Here is a 22,178-nt window from a genome sequence, read left to right on the forward strand (position 1 = left end):
TTTTAGACGTTTGTTTACTTTTTCAGACCATATAAAAATGGAAATTTGGAATAGAAATTCAGACCAGATGTAAAAGTAAAACTTTTTACCTATAGAAATCATTAAGTCTTCGTCGAAACGAAGACAGCCACGTTCTATGTGGCGCGTTGACTGTTTAGTTGAGTAAAAACGGGCAGTCGTTAACCACTGACCCACATTTGTGCTGCAATATACATCATATTTTTTGAATCTAAGACGTCCTTATTCCAGAATATAAATTGCAAATTAATATATTGAAGAAAGTGTTGTCCCCAACTCTGTGGTTTCGAAGGTTCTTTTCTTTGCAGGTAAAACATATCTTGTATAGGATAGTTATTAGATGTAGTAGTCACCCGATAATACAATTCGCGAACCGTTTACCACCTGATAATATATGACAGCATTTGCTTTCTACGTATACAGCACAGAGAAGCAAGGGGATTGACAGTTTCAGCTTGACAGATACCTATTATTCCATAAAAATAGAATGTCACCTGTGTATTTGGTATTATGTCTCAAAGTGCACGAAATTGTATTGAACACCTTCGAAATGGTCATTAGCCAGCATTACAGAAATAGTTATCCACAAACAATGATAAATCCTATTGATCGTAAGTTTCGCATATATATCTGATACTAGATTATGTGTAGTGGGACACACAATCTATTGGGAAAAAGAGTAAGAAAAGTGAAATCACAGAGCAAAAAAAAAAAAAAAACAGAGAAAAGAGACAAAGAAACGAAGGTATAATCCAGATTCTTCGACGAAAGAAAGAAAAAAAAGGACCTACAAGCAAGTCGGACATAAATGGATGTGTTTTCTTGAATGTTTACCAAAAGAAGTAATGACGGGGAAAATTACAAGGAACCTTTTTTTGCAACTGTAGTCAATAATGATTTCCGACGACCACTTAAAAAAAGCCTCTATCAAATTACTTGAATCATATAGCAGCAAGGGCGCCTATGTGGGTTGCAACTACTTATATCACCGTCTAGTGTTCGTCCAAATCTTTATGATGATATAAATTTTAGGCAGAACTACTTAAACTCAATCTGTCGCATTGCAAATTCCAAAAAAATCCCAAATAGTCAAATCAACCCCTATGTGTCAATACAAAGTTGAAATACCTGCCGCAATAGAAAATGGTATGAGAAGCAGGTACAAGTAAGTACTCAACAAAGAAATGCAAGAAGCTACCACAACCTACTCAACCACATATTGTCAAAATTTTTGAATACGTCTCTTGATATACTTAAGATATCCATTTTAAAATATATATTTTTGTAAACAACAGTCAATATTTAATCTGGTGATTGCACTCAAAGTAATATTCCTCGAAACTAGTGGAAAGTATTATGTGTTCCATTTTACTTCTCCATTTTAAGCTCTATCGAGTAATTTTGTCAATCTGAAAAACATAGGCTACAATATATGCTTTTAGATAACAAAACGCAAGGTTTGGTAATATACCCGTATATACACTCTCATACGTGATAAGATTGGCATCGTGGTCGTTTTGAATGTCAAATGATCGATTTTTATGAAAGATAACCAAAATTATTAGTCCCAACAACTTTTTTTCAGTCAACAAACATAAAAAGTTTCAATTTGGAAGATAATGAGGACTTATCTACAATCTTTTATTTATTGACTTTTTAACTGAAAATTTGCATTATTTCAAAAAAAATTGAAAGATAACAAAAAAATTTAAAAAACGTAATGATAATTAAATAATTGAATAATTGTAATTCGTTTGCAGTATAAGGAGTAGCTATAGAACGAGAAAAAAAAATGAAGTGTGCTTGTACTTGTACATGTGTGTGCGTGTGTGTATTTGCAAGAACGATTCATCATAAGACTGCCGCCATTTAAATCTGCTAACCTAATTGGTTCTTGATTTGATGATGAAAAAAGAGACCATTTGATTCTATCAATAGATCCACATGATTTATAAACATTTGTATCTCTTTAAAATATCTTTCACCGTCAAAAGCGTCCGTCAATTGATTTCTCTTTATAACAGGTGACAATTCCCAATTTTTATAGATATTTACATCTATTCCAATCGTGTATTTAAGCCACATGTATGTCTGTTCCACTGAAGCAGAGATTGTGTCTGGAAAGTAAAGCGATATTTTTTTGTGGCATCTATCCGTGCAAACCATAAACTGATAAGACTTTTGAGTTTGAAGCTTTTTCAACAAGCTTAATATATTTCTAAAATGAGACAACTTTTCGTGTGAACTCTTTGATAAGGAGTCTATCAATCGCTGCATGTCATCGTCACTTGAAGCTCCATTTAACTCTGATATTGTGTCATAGCTATACTCACCGATTAAATCCATAGAAAGTAAAACGTTATATCGAATGCTTTTTTTAGTACGCCTCGGTTGATGTACAATTCTACTATCTGGCGTGCCAATCGTTCTATTAGTCATCTGTTTTCTATCGATAATCAATTCGATGATGCCGTCTCGCTTCATTTCCCTTGAAAAAATACGATGATAGAGTGGTTTTTTTGCTTTGGGATCATTGAACTTGTTAGAAATAGGAGTGCTTTGCTGTGTCTCTTGATCAGAAGGTTTTTTAATAGGATAAATTTGCTTCACAGGGGCTATAGTTAAGTGATTTGATGATAGTGTATTAAAAGGTACTCTCGTATAGCCTATAATTGGGGTCATTTATAAAAAGAATAGAAAAAAAAAAAAGGTGAAGAAAAAAGAAAATTTATGCATCTTTATATTCATGTAAAAAAAAAAAAAAAAAAAAAAAAAAAAGATCACGCACACCCAAGCATAAAACTTTAAATTGTAACACGGCTTAACTGTTCAATACCCTCTACATCAAATATACCAGCTTCCTCAGTTTCAATACCAGCAATAACAGCCCTTGCTACTTGCTCAGTCTGTAAAGGAGGTGTAGTGATAAATTTACCGAGTGGCAAACTTGCAATACCTTTTTTAAAGGGACTAGTCACTGCGTTTATGAATTGAAGTGCACCAGCAATAGGCACTGCAGACGGTCTTTGAACATTATACATAAAGCCTATTCACGCCTTTATTAGCCTTCATTTTTTTTTCTGGTTTTATGTGGTAATTACCTGGACGGAGTACAACGGTTTTAAATTCATCATGTCTGAAAAGGTAGCGTTCAGCTTCTCTCTTTGTTGTGATATAGCGAGGATCAATTAAAGGAAAGACGTCGGATGCGGATATATAAGTAAATGAGCGAATGGAATCTAATTTGGCCACCTCGTCAGCGATGGTCGTGGCTAGAAATTTTGCTGTTTAAATACCCAAATACCCATATGTTTATTTTATATAACTTACCTGTATCTCTATTCATCATTTCGTAGGTAGGTCTAGGGCGATCATTTGATTTAGGATCAAGAGGATTTCCTTGATCATTCATGCCCAAAATTATGCGAGGAACACCACTGGCTGCTTCACATAAAGTTTGTGCTTGTGCAATGTTTTTGTAATCATTTTCCATTAAGATACCAACAGTGTGCACAACATTGGTCACGTCTTTTATCAGATCCTTATAGGATGCTGGATCCAATGAGTCACCTTGAGCCCATTGAACCTAATAACTGGTTATTATCATAAAGTACTTGTTGTTTTGTAGTTTCTTACTTTTTCGGCCCAATCAGGTTTACCATATTGCTTAAATAGTTCAGGTTCTCCTCTTCGACTGTAAACAAATTAGAAAAAGGTTGATTTATACAAGAATACCCGACTGACTTTGCCTTACCTTAAACTCACAGTTTCCCAGCCCTTGTTCGCAGCGAGTTTACAGATATGGGAGCCTACATGTCAAACAATGTCTTTTTTTTTAGTGCCATGCCAGCCAAGCTTCCTTTTTGTGCAGTGTAAGTCTTACCAAGGAATCCTGAACCACCAACAACAAGCAATCTTCTAGCAATGGGTTGAGCCATGGTCAATTTATAAAAACACAGAAAAGAGTTACAAAAACCTAAATTATTTTGTTTTTGTTTTCATATCCCTTGCCCCATTTTCGCGCGGGACACCAAAGTCCGCGACATAAGTCTTATTTATCTATAGTTTACGCTTTTTTCTTTGCTTTTTATTGATAAGTTTTAAAAGAAGAAAATGAGACGTGTATATGTGGGGATTATTTATACATTTACTTGCGAACGTAAACAGTGACGTTCTCACCAGCAGGACCAGATTCAGAATCGGTAGGTGCTTCAGCGCTGGCTTCTAAAATGGTTAATTGAGAAACACCCTTTGCCAAGGCAACGATGACATCCTTCTCAGACTCAAAGAGCTTGGTTTTATCAGCATCGGCGGCTTGAATCGATGCAACAATTTCTTTCTTTTGCTTGAGTTGAACAGCGATAGAACGAATAGTCTTGACACCTTCAAACACGGTATCGAATAACTTCTCCTCTTCTGTGAACTCATAAGCCTTGTTGGCAACAGGGTAGCTAGCCTTGACAATGGTAGAGACTTCTTGACCGGGACGACGTTCAAGACGTTGGAACAACTCTTCAGTGACGAAAGGCATGAAGGGATGCATGAGCTTAAGGCCGGCCTCAAGACAAGTGTACAAGGTGTTCTGGGCAGTAACCTTACGAGTGGTAGCGGCTTCATCACCGGTGGTATCGGCATCACAGATAGGCTTGACAGCTTCAATATAGACATCACAGAGATCATAAAGCCAGAATTGATGGACAGCGTGGGTAGCACCCATAAAGTTACGTTCTTCTAAAGCCTTATTGGTATCAATAGCACATTTGTTAAGCTTGGCCAAAATCCACTTATCAACCAAAGATTCATGACCGGTAGGTTCAGCAGAGGCGTTAGGCTTGAAGTCAGAACCCAACTTCATTAAAGCAAAACGGGTGGCATTCCATAACTTGTTACAGAACTTACGATAACCTTCGACACGAAGAATATCGAGGTTAATATCACGACCACCGGTGGTGTAAGCACAAAGGGCGAAACGAAGAGCATCAGTACCACACTCGGGAATACCCTTGGGGAAATCCGCCTTTTGACCAGACTCAGCCTTCTTAATTTCACGAGGATCCAAGTTACCTTCATAAAGCTTCTTGTGGAGACCTTCGAGACTAATACCTTCAATGACATCAACGGGATCAATGACATTACCGAGAGACTTGGACATCTTACGACCGTGAGCATCACGAATCATGGCATGACAAAGGACCTCAGCAAAGGGAACCTTACCGGTCAATTGAATACCGAGCATGACCATACGGGCGACCCAGAAGAAAAGAATATCCCAACCAGTCTCTAAAAGAGATGCAGGATAGAAGTGCTCCATCTCAAAGGTTTGCTCGGGCCAACCTTGAATAGAGAAAGGCCATAAGCCAGAGGAGAACCAAGTATCCAAAACATCGGGATCTTGCTCAAGAGTGAACTTTTTACCAGGGAATTTACGTTCGGCTTCGGCACGAGCAGCAGCTTCATCTTGGCCAGAGACCCACATCTCATCATCAATAGAATCATGAGTTTCGCCCTCAATGTTAACAAAGTAGGCAGGAACACGATGACCCCACCATAATTGACGAGAAATACACCAATCGTTGATGTTACCTAACCAACGGAACCAATCACCTTCAGAAATCTTGGGGGCGATCTTAAGCTCACCGTCGGTGACAGCCTTCATAGCCTTTTCAGCCATACCTTGACACTTGACCCACCATTGAGGCTTCATCAATGGTTCAATGATATCGCCTGACTTGGAGCAAACAGGGACGGTCATAGGGTTTTCCTTTACACCAACGAATAATCCCTTAGCCTTTAAATCCTCAATAATCTTGTTACGGATATGGAAACGCTTCATACCGGCATAAGGACCAGCGTTAGCGTTATAAGTACCATCATCGTTCAAGAGGTTGATGAATTCTAAATCATGACGCTTACCGACTTCATAATCGTTGAAATCGTGAGCAGGGGTGATCTTAACAGCACCAGTACCGAATTCCATGTCGACAGCAATATCATCAGTAATGATAGGAATACGACGTTCGTTGAAAGGGTGGACGACAAATTTACCGTGAAGATGAGTATAACGCTTATCATCGGGGTGGACAGCAATAGCGGTATCACCCAACATGGTTTCAATACGTGTGGTAGCAACAACAAGACGCTCACTGGTACCTTCGACTTCATAAGCGAATTCGTTAAGGACACCGAATTCGAACTTCTCCTTGGCATCGTAACCGGCGACGGACATCAAGGTACGACCTGGGATTTCCTTGTTCTCGACTTCCAAGTTGGATAAGGCGGTATTGAGTTGAACACACCAGTTGATGAGACGGTTAGCACGGTAGACAATACCATCACGATGAAGACGAATAAAGTTTTCACGGACGGCCATAGAAGGCTTAGGGTCCATAGTGAATACAGCTCTATCCCAATCAAAAGAAGCACCAAGACGTTCAAATTGACTGAAGATTTTATTACCAAACTTATCCTTCCAGGCAAATACCTCCTCGATAAACTTCTCACGGCCAAGGTCGTGACGAGTGATTCCTCTTTCCTTCCACAACATCTTTTCGACAACAGATTGACAAGAGATACCGGCATGATCGGTACCAGGGTTAAACAAAACTGTCTTACCCAACATACGGTTCCTAAATATATATTTCGTATTGATCAATGATATGCACACACACACACACACACACGCACGCAGAGAAATAAATAAAATCAGTGTAAAATTTACCAACGAACCAAGGCATCTTGAATGGCAACGGTTAAAGCATGACCGATATGAAGAGAACCAGTAACATTGGGTGGGGGAGCAGGGATAACAAATGTACCTTCAGGCTTGGGCTTTCCATCGGGACCGAATTCAGGCTTGAACAAACCTTCCTTAACCCACCAATCATACCAAGCACTTTCAACAGCCTTGGGATCATAAGCACTGGCAATAGGCTCAGACATGTCTTAAGAAAAGTAAGTTTCACAATTTGGGAACAGACTGTCACTATTATTATTTTATCTTACCCTTCTTTTCACCCTTGGGGGTCTTGTTGACGAAAACAGGTGCAGGTTCAGCTTTGACAACCTTCTTTTTCTTCTTTTCAGGGTTGGCGGCCTCAGCCTTTTTAACCTCGTCTATCTAATGCCAGAAGTGTTAAACACGTATAATGATAAGTAGAACGTAAGTGTCATTACTTTAGCTTGCTTAGCAAGGAACTTGGCTTGTTTGGCAAGACGCTTTTCTTCGTTTTTAGCATCCTTAGCAGCCTTCTTGGCAGCAGCGGCAGGGTCAAGTTCGGCAGCAGGTGCAACAGCGGGTGCAGCAGCAGGCTTTTGTTCTTTCAATTCGGACATGATTACAAAAAAAAGTTTATAAAAAAGAGCAAGGTTATTGAGAAACAAAACTTTTTTTTTATATACCAACTGGCTTTTAAAAAAGGTCACATAGAGAAAGAAAAAAAAAAGATATACGGACAAACAATCCCTCAAAGGCAAGTGAAGTACGGACACAAAAAGAGTCATCACGCAAATATCAAATTGATTTGTTGAGCGTTTTAGAGCGGTTGATACGTGTACTTTTCTGGTCACATTGGCCTTCTTTTTAATAATGTAAATATGACTCATTTTCAAGTCAATAGTGTCTCACCGGTCCCCCCACATTTAGTACCTGTTTGGAACCGAGATAAAGTTATGTGCTGGCAATTATTCACGTAGTTTATTATGAGGGTTTTATTTGTTTTCAATTCTTCATCTCCATAATCAAGACCACACTTCATTTCAATATAAGCCACCCTTCAAAGTTGGGTATCAGCGGCCTTTTAATTGAATTGTTTTGACGGCTTAAAAACACATACAGTTATTCCTTTGGAAGTGTACCTTCATCCTTCGACTCAACTGTTCAAAATGGTTTTTCAAAACAGCGTAAGTTCAACTTGTCAGTTTATAATGAAGCAGTAACATTAACTAAATAATTAGGTTTTGAAAAAAGACATTTATGCTGGTATCGTCACCAGCCTAATGTTTCATAATGATTCGATTTTGCTTGCAGGACATGGTCCCTTTTTGAAAGTTTATAATGTTCAAACCGGTCAATTATTGACAACTGAATGCATTTTGCCTGCTAATCGCATTCATCGCATTGTTTTAGGTAGAATATATTATCGGCCGTATATATATATATATATATATACATATAATTTTTAATGCTTAGCTGTTTATTGTAGCTCCTCATGTCACTTATGAAAATAATGTGGAAATTAGAAGACTAGCTGTATTTGGATCGAAATATCTCTCTCTTCTCGAGTTAAAGATCACACAAAATGAAGCAAGGTATCCACCTAATATTTATGATAAAGTTACCACAATTCTTAAACCGTAGTATAGTATCACTATTGATAAATCATTTGGACCCTTCAAAGATTGGATTATGGATGCACAATGGATTTACGAGGAAGATGAAAAGACGTATCCCACCAAAATGACGTTTGTATATGGACACAACGATATGGAAATGTATGATTTAAAGACCAGCGAGCCAGTGTTGTTGTATGCAGTGCAATGCCAAGTGAGATGTATTTTATATTCAGCAAGGATCTATGGCCATACACCATCCACACTGATCGTAGCCTCAGGCACGGTATTTAACGAAGTGCATCTTTGGAAACCGCTCGTGAGGAATGAAGATGAGGATTCTATCGTTTATAAGTATTTGAAAGGACACGAAGGTGTAATTTTTGGTATGCGATTTAACGAGGATGCAAGTCAGATCCTAAGTGTATCGGATGATAGAACGATCCGTGTTTGGCCGTTAAAGGATGATACAAAGGATCCCGTCGTGCTGTTTGGACATACATCACGTATTTGGGATTGTCAATTTGTGGATGAATACCTTGTAAGTATCTCAGAGGATTCGACATGTAGAGTATGGAAGAACACATTGGTAGTAGATCCTGAGGAAGATGATAATGGTGACTGTATTGCTTGTTGGGAAGGACATGCTAGTAAAAACGTATGGAGTTGTGCAATCAATCCCGAACATCAAATTGTCGCTACGGGTGGACAAGATTCGGGAATCCGGTTATGGTCCTTGGGATCCATTAAAAACAACAAGATTGATTCTGAAGATGATTTGGTGAGCTTCCCGTTGCCTAAAGAGAGAGGGAAAGATAATATTCGTAATTTTGTAATTGTGAAGAATCGCTGGATCGTATCTGCTACTACTGAGGGATATATTTTGAAATGCGATACAACAGTTCTGCCACATCAATGGATCGAAGTGCAATATGATGTATCCTACAAGAATTATGCCATAATGAAGAATTCAGAATGTGGTCGGGTTGTTGTCGTGGGTAACATTCGTGGTGATCTTGTCTTTATCAGCCCCACTGAGGCATTTAAAGTAAGTTTGACATGTATGTAGCTCAATGATCCAGTCTGACTTTTTTGCAGCCTTTCAAAATTCCCGCCCACAAACAAAAATTATTCGAGATTTTTATTGAATCAACCGCCGGTAAAAATGAATATAATTTTTTTGGAGGGAAAGTAATTTTTGTATTAAACTATATTATAGATGAAAATATTTTAAATATTATTTCCAATGGTTATAATGATAGTGTATTATTCCATCGACTAGACCTTACAACATCCACGGTAAGTTAATGTCAATTTAAAGATCTTTGATAGACCCTAAAAAATATATATCTGTAAACAGCCCGTAGTCAGAACATTATTCAATCTTGAAATGCCGGCGGAAAGAACTACTGTTATGTCTTTAGGTTTTGCCGAGGAAGAAAATATCCTGATTTGTGGATCCAGAGAATCAGCACTTTTAATTTATCGTTTACCATATCACACAAATGTACCCGAAAATATCATCCAGTTAATAAAACCTTCTTTGCAGTTACGCCGCTCTCATGGAAAGCAAGCGATTACCAGCGTTCTGATTAAAAAAGCCCAGGACGATATTGAGATTCCAGAAGCTGCCGCTGAAGAAGATGTTGTGATGGATGACGAAGAAGAAGATAACGATGGTATCATCTTTTGGACGACTGGCCGTGATGGATGTTATATCCAGTATCGACTCCGAATTTCTCAGCAAGCTGCTGAAAACGTAGAAGAAACCCAGTTAGGAATTGCTAGCCAAGGGGACACTGTGCTTTCTGGTCATGACATGGTGCTCGAAAAACTTTATAGAAACCGAGTGACTAAGGGAACACTTGAAGGATCCACTTTGATGGACGGTCAACTCTTACTGTTGGGTTTCTTCCGTAAGAATTTATTTGTCTATAATGAACAAAAGAATTTTGTCATGCTTGCCATCAATTGTGGCGGTGGACATAGACGTTGGGGATACGCTTTGGAAGATGCAAAGTTAAACAAGTCATCGTTTGCTTTTATTCGTAAGGAGGTGCTTTACGCTTATTTCCGTGATACATCTAGCATCACAGAGGGATTCAAAGACAGCATTTTGCAAGGGAATTATCATGGACGTGAGGTGCGTGCGCTTCGTTTCCTTCCTTTATTGCCCCCAGATGCCGATGGACATCAACCAATGCTCTATGCTACAGGCGGCGAGGATACCATCCTCCGTATCCAACAATACATGCCTGGATCGGCTTGTGGTTATCGCACGCTTGTTAGTATTCGTAAGCACACCACGGTAATCAAGAATATTGATTATAGCCAAGGTATCTCATCTTTGTTATTTACAAGCGGTGGATTAGAGGAATTCAGGTGTTGGAAGATTGAAGCCACGGCACCCAAAACATCTGCAGGATTGGTTAATTTGAACTGTCTCGAAGTCGCTTCTTGTCATACTTTAAGCAAAGACATTGAATCTAGAATAATGGATACCAGTGTATTTGCTATTGATGCGGAACGAGGTCTCCATATTATTGGTGCTGTCTATTCCGATGCCATGATACGATTCTGGTTATTTAATGAAGTCTCAAGGAAATTCTCGCTTGTGGCTGATGGTACATGGCACGCCAAATGTATCCTTCAAATCACGCATTTAACATTGAACGGTCATATCTATTTCTTTACGTCAGCTACGGATGGAAGAGTTGCCATGTGGGATATTCATGATAAGTTATATGCAGCAGTTGAAAAGAACGAAGTTTTGGAGTTGGAGCCTACGAAGGCTGCTTTTCGATTAACTGAACCTGTATTTCATTACAGTGCCCATATGTCTGGTGTTAATGCTTTGGAGGCGGTGCCTTACAAGGAGGACGGAAGGATTTTGGTAACGACAGGCGGTGAAGATAATGCAGTTTCTGCTGCGATTTTAAAGATTCAGGAACATGGAAGTGTTAAACCTATTGGCCCACCCTTTATAATTCCCAGTGCACATGCTTCATCGGTGACAGGTATAAAGATAAAATTAGAAGAAAAAGTACGACTTAAGAACTAAAAAAATTAAGGATAGGTATCAAGTACATTGATCAAGTTATTTTCACAACATCTACAGATCAACGATTAAATAAGTGGCAAATCCGTGATCTTGAAGACCAGGGCGTGTCCTTGACCATGATAGATGCTGCTTATATGGACGTACCTGATCCATCTGCATTGGACGCTGTTGCATTTAAGTAAGTCTATTTTTTTTTATCTCTGCCTTTTTCCCTTTAACTGATTCATTCTCTTCGTAGTGGCCAAGTTCATGTTGCAATTACTGGTATTGGTTTGCAAAGCATCCGATATTCTCAATAGATCTACAAAATATAAAAAGTACACTCTTCCTGTTTTAATAAAACATAATCTTTTCTATAAAAAAAAATCGTTTTCCGTTTTATTATCTATACAATTTTTCGGGATACAAAAGGAAGGGGAGGGTGCGTATATGATAGAGTTGTTGTTGATGACTGCAAAGTTTTTCTTTTCCGGGAAGTGAATGAAAAAGGAGTATATAGAGTAGAGGAATCCAAATCCATGAAAAGAAAATGTCGGTTGTGGTAAAAAAAAAAAGAGTTTAACCTTGACGTTGCTTATGCTTGGGGTTCTTTGAGCAGGTAACGTAGAGCTTTCCACGTCTTCTAACAGTTGCACATCCATCACACATTTTCTTAACTGATGATCTCACCTTCATGGTGCGAACAGCTGTAAGCATGGAAGGATTACATGCTGTTAAAGTAGGTTGTTGTTGTCTGGTGAACTGTCCGAATGCAGTCTTTGCAAATTTTGTTAAGAAGGACATTTTTTATAACAAGAAAAGGCTTCACTTCTTATTATCTGCCTGTCTAGGGTGTCATACCCCCCATCCAAGAAAAAAAAACGGAGTATCAAATGTGACTTTTTAAATGCTTTACCTTTGTCAAAGAGATGCTTGAGCTGTAATAAACCTGAAGTGATACGACTTAACCTTTACCAACTAATATAATTTATATTTGAAGAGCTATTTCTGGTTATTTGAATTTAATAATGAAAAATAAGGTAAGTGTTCCTGATTTAAAGTCATTAACGTGCGCCCATTGAAATTTCATGAAAAGATCCATACGTTCAAGCTCATTGTTTATACGCCACGCGGCTATTGATAACGGCATTTGCATTAAACTCTGAGAGTCTAGCAAGGATCCAAAAAAAAAAAAAAAGATTTAAGGGCGTGGAATAAGTTTTTGTTTTAATATTTGCAAGGGTGGTAACCCATAAATTAAATAGGTATGCGGCGGAATTATATCTAACACTATCATTTGCCAGAACCATCAATTGTACTCATTAGTATCGGTCCAAAAATGAAACCGATAAAAAGTTTCACAGCTCGATTTTTTTATATCTTTGCTCATCTTCCTAAAAGCCTGGTTCTGCTACTAAGTATATTGTTTCCATCATAAGTAGACTATTCAAGTACTTGTTGGGTGAAAGAAAATACCCCTTGAGGGAGACATTTATACTTGCTTCTTAGCTTGTCCACAAAAGAGTCTATGCCAACTTTTCGTTCAGCTTTGTTTAAGTTAATCCATTGGTTAAAATAAATGGGGTTTACTCAGTATCATACTTGGCTTATAGGTTGTAATAAAAAGCGACTGGCTAGAGTTGATAAATCATTAAGATGCTGATTATTTATAGCGGACAAAATCCGTAATGTATTATTGCTTTATTTTGTCTAACAAATTGATTACTTGTGTAGTAAAAATCTCGCTGATGCCTTTCCAGTACATTCATAAAGTAACATTTGCATGTCATGTTCTGAAAACTTTCATTTAGATTTTATGAGAAAAAAAGTATGGACCACGTATCTAAAACTTGGTTTGATTCTTGCAGGATTAGGCTTGATAAATATACAAGGGCCCGGGTGTGATAAAACACATACACGTGCCGGACTAACTATAGACACAGGCAAATCTGATCGGATTATTAAAACAGATTTTTATGTTAGACCTTTGCCTTACATCCATTATACAATACACTGTCAATGGGATTAATAGGAAATATAGCACATTCACCAGAGAATAAACAGAACCATTTAAAAAAAAACTGTGCCATGTTCCTTTATTCAATATAGTACTATCAAACAACCGCGCCCACTGACGTAATGTAGCTTGCTTACATCGCTGTGAAAAAAACACTAATCGGCACTGAAATTTAATCCCTTAAAGTCTCTAATGGCACAAACCCCTTTTTGCGGCAGTGGCTGAAATTTTGGTTCCGCTACTAAACTGATTGGCCAAAATTTATTTTTGATTGTCCTGGCATCATGTTTCGTTACACAGCCAATTTTGTTAAAAGTTAGCGCAGGCAAAAAGGTACAACGGGGAACGATCCGTCTATCAAAAAAAAAAAAAAATGCTTTTGTGTCACTGTGGCTGTGTATAATATGGACGTGTTATTGTAAGACCCAGTCAGTATCACAAAGAGGATAATAGGTCCAGCCATCAAGTCCTATTATATGTTAGTGTAAATAATTTAAGCCGTAAATAATGTGTTAGGAATAAATTAGGATTATATTTTAATAACATTACGCACAGGCTATGTGTAAATTATTTAAATAGAAATTCGAGTCCAAACAAAAAGTCATATGGGGCAACACAATGTCAACAAGTGGCTATATATAAACAAGTCTGTCGGATTTTTTTTTTGGAATTTACTGCGGATTGCTACACCATTAGCACAATAGAGTGATGTAGGGGATAACCAATGGAATGGAAACATCTGGGTTTTCTGGGGAAGAGCTTGGCAGAGGTCCCTTTTTTTAATATGAAAATATTTGGTCGGATAACCCTAAATAGAAATGTACTAAATCGGTAAGAAGACCGGTAAGATATATAACAAAACAAAGCAAATTTAAGCGTCGTACCTTCAAAAACAAATTACACGCTATTTATTTTTTGCCACAATTCATTTCGGTTATCGTAAACAAAATGCTCAGTACATAAATTGCGTCAGAGAGACTTACGTATTTTGGTGTTTATCATCACGTAATATAGCTTTTTAAAAGGTGAAGTTTTCTCATTAAAAACCACACAGGATACGAATAGACATTTTGGCACCGTAAGCACTGCTTGCTTTCTATCCACTTGTTTGGGACGATGCAGACTTAACGCTAAAAATAATACAGCATGTTACACACGATACACAAAAGATGCGTTATGTACTCTTTTGTAACACCTTGGCAACGTTTACTGCGACCTGTAAAGTACTGCACTTTGCCACTGTTCATTTGGCCGCAGCATCATCTCTGCATATAAATAGAAGCGATTGTCAAAATTAAAACATTATCTTTTTTTTTCAACTTTGTAATTTTGCTCTGATTTTTTAACTTTTCATATACACTCATGTCCGTAACCGATTTGATTAACCCATCCAGCCATATTGGAAATGCTGTGAATATTTTGCTGACTCTTTTGGAGAAGATGTCTGATGAGAATATCTGGAAAAGTTTCCTTGGTGAACGTCTTGTCAATCTCGGTCAAAAGTACTTTGGAAATGACTTTGTTGCTCTCTCCTTGGCCATTTATATTGCTCGTAAGTTAAAAAAAAGCTCGATCTCATTTTATATTTATACCTTTCCCGATAGCAATCTTAAAAACACACTGGCACAATTTAATTGAGATGATATTTAAAAAAGTGACAAACTCAAACACTGTCTCCGTACGGATTTTCTCTTCAAATTCACTGTATAATAACATTAGTCGATATGTCTTTGAGCATGGCCCATCACGAGGAAAATTAACATCCGGTGTAGCTGAATATAAGGGATCTAGTTGTGGAAATTACACCAGTACAGATTTCTATGAAGAGGATGAGGATTGGATCTCAGAAGGAAGTACCTTGCAGAGTGAATCTGAGGATTTAAAAGTACAATTGCTTCCTCGTAAGTTTATAAGTTTAGGAATTTGAGAATGTCCAGGATTTTAATACTCTGTTTATAATCTAGCCCCAACCTTTAATGAAGAACTGGTTTATAGAGGACATAAGATCACAGTTTCATTTGTGGCATATACAGAAGATTTGGGTGAACATATCGATATTAGGTACAACCTTTGAAAATATCTCTCAACTTTTCTTTTTTTTTCTAATTGCAATTACGTAGCATGCAAAGTCCAAATACTAAATTATTGCACTTGTTTATCCAAGAATGGTCAAACCAATACAATATTACCACAGTTACGAGAGTAAGTGATAAAATGAAAACCGAATCCAAGTTGTTCTTTCGCTAAATTTCGTTTCTTTTCAGTATGTCTACCGTGCCAGCGGTTTCTCTTGGAACTATGAAAGAGAATTACCACACAGATCTTTGGATAGTGTGCATTTACGTGACGGTCAAAAAGAGAAATTGGTTCAAGGTAATTATTATAAAACAGAACCTGAAAACGCTATTTGGCTAAAAACATTGGTAAAGATATGAAAACATTTAGAAGCAGAGCTGACTGGTACAAGAAAAGAGGTATTCCTCACCGTCGTGGTTATCTCTTGTATGGTCCCCCAGGTACCGGTAAATCTTCGATTATTCAAGCTGTTGCCGTAAGTACTTGGTATAACCGTAGTAAAGTCAATAATACTAAATATATTCGATTACAGAACTCGTTGGACTTGAATGTTGCATTTGCTAGCTTGTCTGCTATTGGTGGTAATGATACTCTTGCCTCTCTTATGTCGGATTTGCCTCACAATTCTATTATTGTAATGGAAGACATTGATCACTTGTTTGAGTCTGTTACCAGCACAACAAAGGCGGCTACATCTACCTTAACAATGTCTGGTCTTTTGAATGTTTTAGATGGTATTCAAGGTCAAGAAGGAGCCAGTAAGTTGCAATTGTACAAATTTGTATAACTGTGCTTTAACATTATCCCTTTTAGTGATTTTCATGACTTGTAATAATATTGACAAAATCCAGCCTGCTTTGCTTAGACCCGGTAGAATCGATCTTAAGCTTAAATTAGATTATGCAGCCCCCGAACAAATTCGTGACACCTTCTGGAGATTTATGGATTTGGATGATGAGACATCTGAACCCTTGGAAGGCGAGGAAAGAAAAACAGTGGAGAAGCTTGCTTTAGAATTCGAAAAGACTATTCCTGACTACCATGTCACAACAGCCGAAATTCAGAGTTACTTTATCGATATGTTGCTGGAATCTAAGGCAAACGATTGGAAGAAGGAGATGCTGTATGAGCAAATGTTCAAGAGAGTGCCTGAATTCTTAGAAAGAGTAGAGTTAGATAGAAAGCAATCAAAGAACCATTCTGGTGTTTCTGATGAAAAGGAGGAAAAGAAGGAAGATGAAAAAGAAGAAAAGAAGGAGGATGAAAAAGAGGAAAAGAAGGAAGACGAGAAAGAAAACAGCGATGAAGTTGAAGAAAATGCTGATGAAGAAAAAAAAGAAACCCCCGAAGAAGAGAAAAAAGTTGATGTCCAAGAGGTAGAACAAGATGCCAAAGAAGCAAAATAATTCAATATACCCATGCTTACTTTAATAAAATATAAGAAAGTTAAAAATTGTATTATAAAATTAAACTCAAACTTTTTTCCCCATCAACTTTTTGTAATAAGCATTAATGAATCGCGAATAAGATACCCTTTATATCTCATATATATATATAAAAAAACACGTATAAAAAACCCTCGTTCTAAATCAGTTTAACATAATTTGCTTCAAGAAGGTAAAATACATGATTCAATAATTATTGTAATGAGATGTATAAGATAAAAGAGACGTTTTTTTTTTTTTAAAAAAAAATAATAATAATTAGATAGTGAGAGGTTTGGGGGTATTGTTGCAAGAATAATGGATTATAAATTGAATCCTTGAGGTCTTCTTGGTTGATTTGGATAAGCAAATGGTGATTCATGTAAGTGGAACTCGTTTTGATACTCTACGGGAGCCAAGTTAATTTTGTTTTACTATGCCATTTTTTAAAATAAAAAAACTTACTGTGATCAAAGTCCGAGGTAGTACTATTTGGGATAAATTCGAAGGCATGTTGAGTAGAAGAAGCTCTTCGAATAGGTAAAGTGTCAAATAAGTCACGGCCGCCAAAGAATATATCAGGCCATGATTTATGATGCTGTCCACCATTACTGTTACTACCGGGCGCATTGAAAGAAGGTTGCATTTTCGATGGATTCATCATGAAGGAGGGTTGCTTAAATTGATAAGGGGGTGAAGGTGGTACATTTTGGTAAGCACCCAAGTGCATGTTTTCCATTTGCATCATAGGAGGAATAATCTAAGCATAATTAGCATCATTTTTGGAAGGGAAAGATCAGAAAAACTTACGTTATTGGATTGAATACGAGGCGAAGCCCAAATATTTTTTCCTGTTGGCTGAGGAGCGGAAAGTAAAGAAGAAGGAATACCATCATGGGGATGGAACGAATGGTGCGAATCTGACAAGGGAGGACTAGGCATGCTGTCCAATATAGAAAGACCGTCTGATAGATGCGTGGCATTATTGTCAATATTCGTGTCATCTTGATTTACAAATGAGGGTGAAGAAATCAAAGAAAGAATATTTGTATTATGGCTGTTACCATGTTCAGCCAAGTCTGGCTGATGCGTAGTATATATGGAGCTTAAAGTTTTCGGCACGACTACATCAAACGAAATTCCCTTTGCTGCAATAGCAGATTGAATCAATTCCTTTGCCTTGCCAAGTTCAACTTCCTGGCCAGATTTGTAATGTAGGCGATAAACAACAATATTGTGACTTTCCTCGTAGCATGAAATCCATTCAGAAAACTCGGTATTGGCGTTAGATTGGTCCAAATGTTGCACAATTAGTTCCACGTTGGTAGTACTTTGAAGTTTTTGTTGTAACGGTATGACAAACTCAGGTGCCAGCAATAATTTTTCATCCTTGATATCAAGAGCAATATGATTTTCAATGAACACAAATTGTTTAATAAACATTACAACAGTCGAAATTTGTGATTGTGGACCATATATTACTACTTGATTTGAGCCTAGCCGCTCGGGCCACCAAATTTTTGCATTGTTTGTACGACATACCTCACGCAATTGGGCACCATATTGGTTTGGAATAGACCTGTGTAAAACATATGGAATACACATGGTTGTAAAACTATATTCTTTGTCTTTTTGAAAGCTGATAAACTCAGTTACAGAATGTTTGAGATTTTCAAGATTGATCTGGTTCTTCATTGGAGTGCGTGCCACTACGTTATCTTCATTTTCAAAGTATCCACCCATGGAGGTGAACTCTTCTGCACCCGAAAATTTGACGTATACACCGTATTTCTTCATGACCTTCTGTATATTTTTTCCAGCTACACCAATGATGCGACGATGATAAATCTCGGGAACATAAAATGAGGTTTCCGCAGGTAATTCATCTTGTAACATGGTGAGACCATCCAATGCCTTGTTATAATTATTACTTTCAACAATGATCGCCGAATTATACTCATTTGCACTTAAGAATCGGATGGTAACAGCGCACGATTTCATAATCTTGTTAATTTTACCATTCTTTTTTCCACTTATGAATTCACGCTGATCCGTAGCTAGTTCCAATGCAAATGTTGTAAATTGATGATTTTCCTGCAGTTGGGTAAACAATTTTTATGTCAGTTTTTCTTAAAAAAAAAAAAAATATGCGAGGAAGCAAACAAACCTTAAAAAAAGGCATACCACTTAACAGTTGATATGCATTTCGAACCTGTCTTTCTGTACCAAACAATTCCAGCTTATTAGAGTCAGATTTAAATAGAACATCTGCACCAGAAGATTGAGATAACTGACAAAGAATATCCGCAAATTTTTCGATTGAGCCACCAAATGTGCGATGAATAAATGAATCCAGAGAGTCCACGTTAATAAAATCAAATGTCGCTTCGTATATACTTGAGGTCTATATAATGATTAATATTTGTTTTATTACAAACAAAATTGTGATTTACCAAATAATTCAATAGTCGAATTGAACGTTCAACGTTGATTCTATTCTCCGCATAGATGGAAACAGAATTACTGCCAGAACCTAAAGATGGAAATAAAAAAAAGGAACCTAATAGGAAATTTATTAGCTGGATCAAAAAGAAAATCGAAGAAAGAGAGGCTAATATGATTTACCATTATCTCTCATGATTTTTCGAAGGTCTGTCTTCTTATTTAACAGAATCCAGTCAATTTTTCTTGCGTCCATTATGGAATCTTTGTGATACATAGATTTAGACTATTAGAGTTATGAGCACAAGTCCAGTAAGTAATCATGATTTAATGTTTTGTTTTACCTTTTGAGAGGCTAGTTTGCATAAGAGCTCTTTTGCTCTGTTTAAATTAGTCATGGATTCACCCGTAAGATAGATAGTAGGTGATTTTTTTTCATTGTCAATGATTTTACAGGTATTGTTAAAGGGAGATTGCAAATAAATATTTGTTGCAGTTTCTTCCATAATCGATTGTAATTGAACGTGTTTACGCCCAGAAACGAGATTATGTAGATAGTATGGTATAGTATCCAGGGTTTCTACCAGCAATCCAGACTAGAATATTCGAAATAAAAATTGAGTAAGCGAATAAGAGGTAGCATTTACTACATTACCAATTGATCTAATAACACGAGTATTTGTACGCGTGCAGACTCGATCATGTCAATTGATCCTAGCAAATGAATTTCTGGTTCAGCTGCTGAATTGACTACTTTTAACTCCACATTATTTTCTTTGGCGACTCTGGTCAAACTAGTTTTAATTTCCGGATGAAATAAAGCATTGATGTTTGGTGAGTTTATAAGTAAAACAGACTGCGGCGAGAAGTGTTAGTAATAGCTCTTGAACCTCCCATCCATTTGTATTTATTCTGGAAAATTTTACCTTGACTGGACTATTACGCAGTAGTTCGCCTCTGATAGCCATTGTTTGCCCCGAGAGTAAAACATTCAATGCATTTTCTTGTTGTAGAGGGGTGAACTGAACAACATTTCCGTACTTGTTACTAAATTCTTGTATCAGCTGATAGTTAATGCTACTTTTATCATAAAAATGAGAATTTAGACAAAACGAAAAGATGCTCATTTCGCTATGATAAAAAAGAAAGTGAAAGAGAAACGTCTGACACCCGAAAAAAAAAAGGTTATTTTTACGCCTCGAATTTAATGACCGCAGAGTGTTACAAGCACGGGGATTCAATCTCGGAACCCATTTTGTGGTTCCTCATTACCTGTGTAGTTTTTTTATCAAGTCCAAACAATCATATAGCCTATGTAGCCGCAGCAGGTCATAAATATTGCTTCCAATCAAATACAAAAAATAGTGTGGCTACCACCGATAGGATATGAGAACCCGTAACTTGATTAATTATCCCTTCAAGCTTCTCGAGTATTATGTAGTAGATGCGAAATTTTAATGCTACGTAGATGATGTAAGTTTCTCAATTTGATTGTTAAAAAACTGTTTTTTTCTCGGGTGAAAACCAAATATCATTTATTACTGCAAAAAAAAAAAGTCTAATAATCACACGATGTTTCTAGCAAACTACTGAAAATGTAATCGAGCAACTATCGCTATGCAAAGTAACGCTCACAGGATACGATTTATTGGCTATCCGTATATTTATCAATTATAGTTTGGCGTAATTTAGACATGCTAAACTTAAAAACTTTTGTCCATTTAGATAAGAATCTGTTTGATTTGTGTGTATACAAAGCAAGTTATTGTGTCATTTGATAAAGACTTTATATTCTTGGTTACTTAATTGACAATTGTTTTATGGCTCTCTAAAATGGCAAATGTAGCATTGATAATTTCTGTTTTGACCAAGGAGCTTAATTTTTCTTCCGATTTTGTAATTAAAATAATCATTTTAGTGCTACAGACGGCAACATTTAAACGATCTCTTCTTTCATAGCTACTTGAATCAAATAATAGTAATTAATGAGGGGCTATAATTGGTATATGCCCTTTCATTATATTTAAAGATGAAGTCTTAATATCATATCTCAATATATTTTTGGTTGTATCGACGTATCAGTTAAATCACCACGTTGTCCGGTTAAAAGCAATTGATTCAACTTTTATTCGATTAACACGAATTGAGTGGATAACATCATGTTTTAAAGCATATCAATCTGTAAAAGAGGTACAGCTATTCCATTTTTATAAATAAATAATTACCTCACCCTGACATAAGCCAGTCATTGTTTATTATTCTCATAATAAACAAAATTCACTTACTTTTCTTCTCTCTTTCTTGTTCTTTTAAATGTTATATTAATGAAAAGTTAGTTGCTAGCAGACTCTTTTATTCTCAAAGTAAGGATAATTATTATACATGATTCTAAAAGGTCATCTTTTTACACGTGAAAAGCTGTGCTCGGGTTTTCGCGAGGCACCGGTGATATCAGGTCTACACATAGTTGCCGCTATATGTTGCTGACTCCAAGACACGTTTCTAGCTTTGATATGGATGGTATAATACGAATTTTATTTGACTGTAATAACAAAAACACGTATTCAAATCTATGTAAAATTGTCTCAAATTATACACCCTCAAATTATCTTGTGATTGGCGTCGACCCCCATCCAACGTTCTCAAAGAACACAAGAATAATTCATCATAAAAAGTCTATATAAGTGGCAGAAACTGTTGCTCTCAACTTAATCCTTATGATATACTGAGACGGTGCAAGCAAGTGAGATATAATTTCTATAAAGTAAACAAGACGTATTCCAGCTGTAGACAGGTAGTCCCATCTATATTAAAAGTTTATTAAATCTGGACA

The 22,178-nt window shown here is 36.8% G+C and overlaps 8 protein-coding genes across 8 annotated transcripts; 3 read left to right on the forward strand and 5 right to left on the reverse strand.

The window, feature by feature from the left end:
• Positions 1–1,619: 1,619 nt before the first annotated feature.
• Positions 1,620–2,798, reverse strand: EV154DRAFT_527953 (uncharacterized protein; the record flags this gene model as incomplete). The annotated part of the gene is made up of 1 exon (XM_051603528.1): positions 1,620–2,798. A coding segment is annotated over exon 1 (799 nt), but the record flags the coding sequence as incomplete, so codon positions are not given.
• On the reverse strand, positions 2,749–4,110 carry EV154DRAFT_473303 (uncharacterized protein). The gene is made up of 6 exons (XM_051597931.1): positions 3,902–4,110; positions 3,773–3,827; positions 3,655–3,712; positions 3,349–3,604; positions 3,120–3,290; positions 2,749–3,064 (listed from the first exon to the last, which is right to left on the reverse strand). Exons 1-6 carry the CDS (start codon positions 3,954–3,956, stop codon positions 2,823–2,825), a joined length of 837 nt encoding a protein of 278 aa, XP_051451749.1. The 5' UTR covers positions 3,957–4,110; the 3' UTR covers positions 2,749–2,822.
• Positions 4,111–7,444, reverse strand: EV154DRAFT_607120 (valyl-tRNA synthetase). Its single transcript, XM_051607592.1, has 4 exons — positions 7,192–7,444; positions 7,021–7,135; positions 6,737–6,959; positions 4,111–6,644 (listed from the first exon to the last, which is right to left on the reverse strand). Exons 1-4 carry the CDS (start codon positions 7,348–7,350, stop codon positions 4,166–4,168), a joined length of 2,976 nt encoding a protein of 991 aa, XP_051451750.1. The 5' UTR covers positions 7,351–7,444; the 3' UTR covers positions 4,111–4,165.
• Positions 7,445–7,736: 292 nt separating this feature from the next.
• EV154DRAFT_527961 (WD40-repeat-containing domain protein) lies at positions 7,737–11,737 on the forward strand. The gene is made up of 9 exons (XM_051603529.1): positions 7,737–7,917; positions 7,972–8,143; positions 8,220–8,325; positions 8,380–9,394; positions 9,445–9,505; positions 9,566–9,645; positions 9,707–11,363; positions 11,423–11,585; positions 11,646–11,737. The coding sequence occupies exons 1-9, from the start codon at positions 7,900–7,902 to the stop codon at positions 11,704–11,706; spliced, it is 3,333 nt and encodes a 1,110-aa protein (XP_051451751.1). The 5' UTR covers positions 7,737–7,899; the 3' UTR covers positions 11,707–11,737.
• On the reverse strand, positions 11,738–12,214 carry EV154DRAFT_527962 (ribosomal protein L36-domain-containing protein). The gene has a single exon (XM_051603530.1). It carries the CDS (start codon positions 12,188–12,190, stop codon positions 11,966–11,968), a length of 225 nt encoding a protein of 74 aa, XP_051451752.1. The 5' UTR covers positions 12,191–12,214; the 3' UTR covers positions 11,738–11,965.
• Positions 12,215–13,172: 958 nt separating this feature from the next.
• EV154DRAFT_527964 (uncharacterized protein) lies at positions 13,173–13,418 on the forward strand (the record flags this gene model as incomplete). The annotated part of the gene is made up of 1 exon (XM_051603531.1): positions 13,173–13,418. The coding sequence occupies exon 1, from the start codon at positions 13,203–13,205 to the stop codon at positions 13,413–13,415; it is 213 nt and encodes a 70-aa protein (XP_051451753.1). The 5' UTR covers positions 13,173–13,202.
• Positions 13,419–14,659: 1,241 nt separating this feature from the next.
• EV154DRAFT_527966 (P-loop containing nucleoside triphosphate hydrolase protein) lies at positions 14,660–16,972 on the forward strand. The gene is made up of 8 exons (XM_051603532.1): positions 14,660–14,955; positions 15,008–15,304; positions 15,368–15,464; positions 15,524–15,605; positions 15,668–15,776; positions 15,833–15,954; positions 16,012–16,237; positions 16,293–16,972. The coding sequence occupies exons 1-8, from the start codon at positions 14,766–14,768 to the stop codon at positions 16,883–16,885; spliced, it is 1,716 nt and encodes a 571-aa protein (XP_051451754.1). The 5' UTR covers positions 14,660–14,765; the 3' UTR covers positions 16,886–16,972.
• Positions 16,973–18,325: 1,353 nt separating this feature from the next.
• On the reverse strand, positions 18,326–20,072 carry EV154DRAFT_396922 (uncharacterized protein; the record flags this gene model as incomplete). The annotated part of the gene is made up of 6 exons (XM_051595201.1): positions 18,326–18,997; positions 19,071–19,307; positions 19,357–19,463; positions 19,529–19,631; positions 19,690–19,941; positions 20,001–20,072. Coding segments are annotated over 6 exons (1,443 nt in total), but the record flags the coding sequence as incomplete, so codon positions are not given.
• Positions 20,073–22,178: the final 2,106 nt, after the last annotated feature.

This window comes from Mucor mucedo, assembly GCF_025094135.1.
Source record: "Mucor mucedo strain NRRL 3635 chromosome Unknown EV154scaffold_173, whole genome shotgun sequence".
Taxonomy (NCBI): domain Eukaryota; kingdom Fungi; phylum Mucoromycota; class Mucoromycetes; order Mucorales; family Mucoraceae; genus Mucor; species Mucor mucedo.

Excerpts from the sequence above, each read along its gene's own strand:
- EV154DRAFT_473303 (XM_051597931.1), bottom strand. The coding sequence starts at position 3,956 with ATGGCTCAACCCATTGCTAGAAGATTGCTTGTTGTTGGTGGTTCAGGA. Across the intron at positions 3,713-3,772 it reads TGGGAAACTGTGAGTTTAAG|TCGAAGAGGAGAACCTGAAC; the intron begins GTAAGGCAAAGT and ends ATTTGTTTACAG. Across the intron at positions 3,065-3,119 it reads AACCGTTGTACTCCGTCCAG|GCTTTATGTATAATGTTCAA; the intron begins GTAATTACCACA and ends AGGCGTGAATAG.
- EV154DRAFT_607120 (XM_051607592.1), bottom strand. The coding sequence starts at position 7,350 with ATGTCCGAATTGAAAGAACAAAAGCCTGCTGCTGCACCCGCTGTTGCA. Across the intron at positions 6,960-7,020 it reads CCCCAAGGGTGAAAAGAAGG|ACATGTCTGAGCCTATTGCC; the intron begins GTAAGATAAAAT and ends ACTTTTCTTAAG. Across the intron at positions 6,645-6,736 it reads CAAGATGCCTTGGTTCGTTG|GAACCGTATGTTGGGTAAGA; the intron begins GTAAATTTTACA and ends ATATATATTTAG.
- EV154DRAFT_527961 (XM_051603529.1), top strand. Across the intron at positions 8,326-8,379 it reads ATCACACAAAATGAAGCAAG|TATCACTATTGATAAATCAT; the intron begins GTATCCACCTAA and ends ACCGTAGTATAG. Across the intron at positions 9,395-9,444 it reads GCCCCACTGAGGCATTTAAA|CCTTTCAAAATTCCCGCCCA; the intron begins GTAAGTTTGACA and ends ACTTTTTTGCAG.
- EV154DRAFT_527962 (XM_051603530.1), bottom strand. The coding sequence starts at position 12,190 with ATGTCCTTCTTAACAAAATTTGCAAAGACTGCATTCGGACAGTTCACC.
- EV154DRAFT_527966 (XM_051603532.1), top strand. The coding sequence starts at position 14,766 with ATGTCCGTAACCGATTTGATTAACCCATCCAGCCATATTGGAAATGCT. Across the intron at positions 15,606-15,667 it reads ATATTACCACAGTTACGAGA|TATGTCTACCGTGCCAGCGG; the intron begins GTAAGTGATAAA and ends GTTTCTTTTCAG. Across the intron at positions 16,238-16,292 it reads TCAAGGTCAAGAAGGAGCCA|TGATTTTCATGACTTGTAAT; the intron begins GTAAGTTGCAAT and ends TATCCCTTTTAG.